Here is a 5,782-nt window from a genome sequence, read left to right on the forward strand (position 1 = left end):
CTAATTCTAGGTCATTAATGAACAAGTTGAAAAGTACAGGTCCCAATACCGATCCTTGAGGGACTCCACTTTCTACAGCCCTCCATTGGGAGAACTGTCCGTTTATTCCTACTCTCTGCTTTCTGCTTCTTAACCAATTCCTTATCCACAAGAGGACCTCTCCTCTTATTCCATGACTGCTAAGCTTCCTCAGAAGCCTTTGGTGAGGTACCTTGTCAAACGCTTTTTGAAAGTCTAAGTACACTATGTCCACTGGATCACCTCTATCTATATGCTTGTTGACACTCTCAAAGAATTCTAATAGGTTACTGAGACAGAACTTTCCCTTACAGAAGCCATGCTGGCTCTGCTTCAGCAAGGCTTGTTCTTCTATGTGCTTAGTTAATCTAGCTTTAATAATACTTTCTACCAGTTTTCCAGGGACAGGTTAAGCTAACTGGCCTGTAATTTCCAGGATCCCCTCTGGATCCCTTTTTGAAGATTGGCGTTACATTTGCCACTTTCCAGTCCTCAGGCACGGAGGAGGACCCGAGGGACAAGTTACATATTTTAGTTAGCAGATCAGCAATTTCACATCTGAGTTCTTTGAGAACTCTCGGGTGGATGCCATCCAGGCCCGGTGATTTGTCAGTCTTTATATTGTCCATTAAGCCTAGAACTTCCTCTCTCGTTACCACTATTTGTCTCAGTTCCTCAGAATCCCTTCCTATTGTAGTGAGCTGCTCAATTCCAGCAAGCTCCCAAAGCTTTTGAGTTAACTTAGCAACAAATCCAGGTCCTTGATTGGACAAAATAGTCTTAGGGCAACCCCAACGTGAAAATAACTCTAACAGAGCTCTTGCTATAGTTGGAGCAGTGATAGAACTTAAAGGAATAGCTTCAGCAAACCTCGTAGCAAAGTCAATGACTGTCAAAATAAACTTTTTCCCAGTAGTAGAGGGATAAAAAGGGCCTATCACATCCACGGCCACCTTAGAAAATGTGGGCTATGAGCTAAGCCAACGGTACATTGACCATTCTTTGACCTATCTTCCAAGCTGCCAGGAAAATAGCTCAACTAGCAGGTGCTAAAGAATCAGAAGATAACATTACAAGCCTTCATATCTAAAAGCAACTATATTTTTGCCTTTACAATGGCTACAGATGTCCAAAAAGGTGGCCATGCTAACTGAAGCTCTCTCCACACTCCATGCATTAATGAGGTTTGTCCCCTACATGAGTAATTAGATGTGAAGTAAGGTGGTGGCTAAGACTAAAGTTCTTTCCACACTCCAAGCATTTGTAAGGTTTCTCCCCTGTATGAGTTCTTTGATGTCTAGAAAATGTGCTACTCTGAGTGAAGCTGTTCCCACACTCCAAGCACATATAAGGTTTGTCCCCCGTATGAGTTCTTTGATGCACACTAAGGGCGGCACTGGTACTGCAGCTCTTTCCACACACTAAGCATTTATAAGGTTTCTCCCCTGTATGGGTTCTTTTATGTTTAGTAAGGGTGCTACTTGCACTGCAGCTCTTTCCACACTCCAAGCATTTGTAAGGTTTCTCTCCTGTATGAGATCTTTGATGCACAGTAAGGGCGCCACTCGTTCTGCAGCTCTTTCCACACTCCAAACATATATGAGGTTTGTCCTCTGTATGAGTTCTTTGATGTGCAGTAAGGGCAGTATTCGTACTGCAACTCTTTCCACACTCCAAGCATTTGTAAGGTTTCTCCCCTGTATGAGTTCTTTGATGTTTAGTAAGGGCGCCATTCTCACTGAAGTTCTTTCCACACTCCAAGCATTTATAAGGTTTCTCCCCTGTATGAGTTCTTTGATGTCTCCAAAGTGTGCCACTCTGACTGAAAGCTTTTCCACACTCCAAGCATATACAAGGCTTGTTTCCTGTATGAGTTCTTTGATGCACATTAAGGGTGACACTTGTACTGCAGCACTTTCCACACACCAAGCATTTATAAGGTTTCTCCCCTGTATGGGTTCTTCGATGTGCAGTAAGGTCGCTACTCGTACTGCAGCTCTTTCCACACTCCAAGCATTTATAAAGTTTCTCCCCTGTATGAGTTCTTTGATGTACCTGAAGGCCGCCATTCGTACTGCAGCTCTTTCCACACTCCATGCATTTGTAAGGTTTCTCCCCTGTATGAGTTCTTTGATGTACCTGAAGGCCGCCATTCGTACTGCAGCTCTTTCCACACTCCATGCATTTGTAAGGTTTCTCCCCTGTATGAGTTCTTTGATGTAAAGTAACAGAGGTACTCCGACTGAAGCTCTTTCCACACTCCAGGCATTTATATGGTTTCTCCCCTGTATGAGTTCTTTGATGTTTAGTAAGGGTGCTACTCTCGCTGAAGCTCTTTCCACACTCAAAGCATTTATAAGGTTTGTCCCCTGTATGAGATCTTTGATGCACAGTAAGGGTGCCACTCGTTCTGCAGCTCTTTCCACACTCCAAGCATTTGTAAGGTTTCTCCCCTGTATGTGTTCTTTGATGTTTAGTAAGGGCGCCATTCTCACTGAAGTTCTTTCCACACTCCAAGCATTTGTAAGGTTTCTCCCCTGTATGAGTTCTTTGATGTTTAGTAAGGGTGCCATTCTCACTGAAGTTCTTTCCACACTCCAAGCATTTATAAGGTTTCTCCCCTGTATGAGTTCTTTGATGTCTCAAAAGCGTGCCACTCTGACTGAAGGCTTTTCCACACACCAAGCATATACAAGGTTTGTTTTCTGTATGAGTTCTTTGATGTACTGTAAGGGCTCCACTGTGTCTAAAGCACTTTCCACACTCCAAGCACTGATAAGGTTTGTCCCCTGTATGGATGCGCTGATGTACCTGAAGAGCACCATTCTGTCTAAAGCTCTTTCCACACTCCAAGCATTGATAAGGTTTGTCTCCGGTATGAGTTCTTTGATGTCTAGAAAACGTGCCACTCTGCCTGAAACTCTTTCCACACTCCAAGCATTTATAAGGCTTGTCCCCTCTATGAATTCTTTGATGCGCATTAAGGGCTCCATTATGAGAGAAGCTCTTTATAAAAATTCCAGGCATTTATAAGGTTTGTCCCCTCTATGAATTCTTTGATGCGCATTAAGGGCTCCATTATGAGAGAAGCTCTTTCCACACTCCAGGCATTTATAAGGTTTGTCCCCTGTGTGCACTTTCTTATTTTCCTCTATGTGAGTTCTCCGATGTCTAGCCAGGTGATTAACCTGCCTAAAACTCTTGCCACATTCCATACATTTATATGATTTCCCTGTTGTGTGGATTCTCTCATGGCTAGCAATCACTAACCTATTAGAACAGCTCTTGCTACCTTTGGAAAATGCATATAGGTTCTCCCCCATAATTTTTTTCTCACACAAAGCAAGACTTCCACTGTGACTGATACTTTCCCAGCCTAACGATGTATTTGGTTCCTTTCTTGTGTAAACTGTCTGATGTCTAAGAAGGGTTGGTTTATCAAAAAATCCCTTCCCACATTTTAAGCATTTATATGGTTTCTTTCTTGTATGCCTTCTCCAATATGTTCTCTGGGGTTTCTGGCCATTTATCTTTTTACTGCACTTAGGACACATTCGTATTTCCTTTAGGTAACGAATACTCTCTTGAATTTTGTTTTCACCCCCTTGAGAAGCACGGGATTCATCCCTTGGCTTTTGCATTTGTCTCCCCTCTTGTCTCTTTGCTTCATCTTGACTCCGAAATTTCCACTCCTCCTTCTGCTCCTCAGATGTTCCCAGTGACACTTCTGTGATCCCCTGGACATCTCCTGAGGGAATAAAAAGGAAGGCTGGTAAAGCTCTGTGGAGATATGCTGTTTACATACCTGTCTGTTTATGATTTGTACTTTGAAATAATATTTGTTTGCTCTCTTGATGTCAGGGTGCGATTGTCAAAATCCAAGTACAGTTACTATGTTACAGACCTGTTTTAGCCTGGATCAGGTAACTTCATTTTGGTCGGTCTGGAAAACAACATGCTCTGATTAGCTGGAGGTTCTGGAGAGCAAAGGATGGGCAGTTAACCGTCAGTTGGGAAAGGTAGTTGATGAGGGAGGTGTGAGGCAGAGGCCAGAGACAGCTGAGGTGAAAGTGGAGACCAGAGTGGTGGCAGGCTGGCTACTAGCTTAGAAACCTGGAAGACACTCCACCCCAGCATCGCCTATGTGATTTTCAAAATGGCTTCAGTTTGGTTCGCTTTGCAAAGAGGCTGTTGGAGACCCGATGGGAAAAGTAGCTGAAAGAGTTACATTTGTCACCTCAGTTGAGATGATGTCAGTAGCCATATGCACGAGACATGGCCTTTGGCAATCCCATCAATGCGTTGGAAAAATAATTGTAAGAGTTTGACCTTCAGGAAAGGAGCCTATCTAAAATCTGGATCTAATCATAGTAGCTGAAGGGTGAATATCACCACCTGCCTCCACAAAAAGAAATCCCATCAGCTGACCACATGACTCATACTAGGTATAGGAAATGCAGAATTACTCTCCCTTGAGCCCATCAATGCTGGAATTTCATTTGGGGCTTTTCTCCATCCATCCATCAATCAACCATTTATTATTACAGTTGATGACCAGCTATAAAATATTTAAGCAATAAAACATATCAATATTATACACAGAAGGAAACAAACAGCGGCAACCTGAGATAATATGGAGTAATGGTGTTGAATAAATACATCAATGAGCAAAAGCCCCCCCCCCGGATTATCTATTATTGTTATTTGCCGTCATCACTCTCCTACAGGTAACAGCTGAAGCACAGAATCTTGCCACATTAACTGTCACCCACTGGTTCCTATCTGAGAGTAAATATTCCACTCTGAGAGTAAATATTTGGCCCTCAGGAAAGGAGCCTAAGGTTAAAATCTAGACCTAATTATAGTAGCTGAAGGGTGAATATCACCACCGGCCTCTACAAAAAGAAATCCTATCAGCCTGACCACATGACTCATACTAGGTATAGGAAATGCCGAATGACACTTCCTTGAGCCCATCAATGCTGGAATTTCATTTGGGGCTTTTGTCCAGAGGATATAAAAACGGAACCCTTGGAGCCGTTTTTTGGTTCTTCGTTCTGGCTATTAAGTTCCACTATGAAATCACTTGCTGAATCAATTGTGCAGGGCCTGGCTTCCCAGATCCACTCTGCTGAGTATCGTTCTGCCTGAGGTCACTTGCTCAATCATTTGGCCACCGAGAACCCAGTGGTCTGACTCCCCTGCTTTCACTCTATGTCTGGACCCCTGATGCTGAAGCAGAGGTGCCCACTTGCTGCAGGTGCTTCAGAAGCCCCTTTCAGGACTCCACTACTTCTCCTGCTTTCCCCTGGATCTTTGCTACCTGAAGCAGAGATCCAAGAAGCCATTCATAGGGCCTGCCTGCTGCCTTTGCTGTCTTCCTGACTGAGCCAGGAATTTCAACGCACCCCTCTTCTACCACTTCAAGAGTGCCCACCAGGGCTGGGAAAGGCCTATCTTGCTCTCTCTGCAGTCTTCCGGAGGTCCTTTCCCTAAAAAATGTAGCCTCCATATCTGACTCCCTGTACCAATCTTTGTATGTGGGAGAGACTGTTTCAGGAGCCGCCCTCCACTCCTCCCTGCCCAGCTGTACATGACTGAGGCCTAGTCTGCAAAGGGAGCCCGGAGAAAGGGCAGCCTAGTGTGCCTTCCTCAGTCGTGCTGAACTCAAGTCCCCTCCTCCATCTCCTTTCATGCCTTGTGCACTTGCTCCTTCGTGTGAGCGAATGTTGAGTGTGTGTGTGTGTGTTACTTTAGTTATGGT

At 44.1% G+C, this 5,782-nt stretch overlaps 1 protein-coding gene across 1 annotated transcript; it reads right to left on the bottom strand.

Moving 5' to 3' along the window:
* Positions 1-1,194: 1,194 nt before the first annotated feature.
* Positions 1,195-5,370, bottom strand: LOC133378890 (zinc finger protein 135-like). Its single transcript, XM_061613505.1, has 4 exons — positions 5,342-5,370; positions 2,772-2,911; positions 1,945-2,687; positions 1,195-1,605 (listed from the first exon to the last, which is right to left on the bottom strand). The coding sequence occupies exons 1-4, from the start codon at positions 5,368-5,370 to the stop codon at positions 1,195-1,197; spliced, it is 1,323 nt and encodes a 440-aa protein (XP_061469489.1).
* Between the last annotated feature and the right edge of the window lie 412 nt (positions 5,371-5,782).

Source organism: Rhineura floridana, chromosome 3 (genome assembly GCF_030035675.1).
Source record: "Rhineura floridana isolate rRhiFlo1 chromosome 3, rRhiFlo1.hap2, whole genome shotgun sequence".
Lineage (NCBI taxonomy): Eukaryota > Metazoa > Chordata > Lepidosauria > Squamata > Rhineuridae > Rhineura > Rhineura floridana.

Coding starts and splice junctions, on each gene's coding strand:
- LOC133378890 (XM_061613505.1), bottom strand. CDS start 5,370: ATGAATGGCTTCTTGGATCTCTGCTTCAG. Junction 2,688..2,771: donor GTGCTTGGAGTGTGGAAAGT/GCTTTAGACACA, acceptor TGTGTGGAAAAG/CCTTCAGTCAGAGTGGCACG. Junction 1,606..1,944: donor AGAAACCTTATAAATGCTTG/GTGTGTGGAAAG, acceptor ATATGTTTGGAG/TGTGGAAAGAGCTGCAGAAC.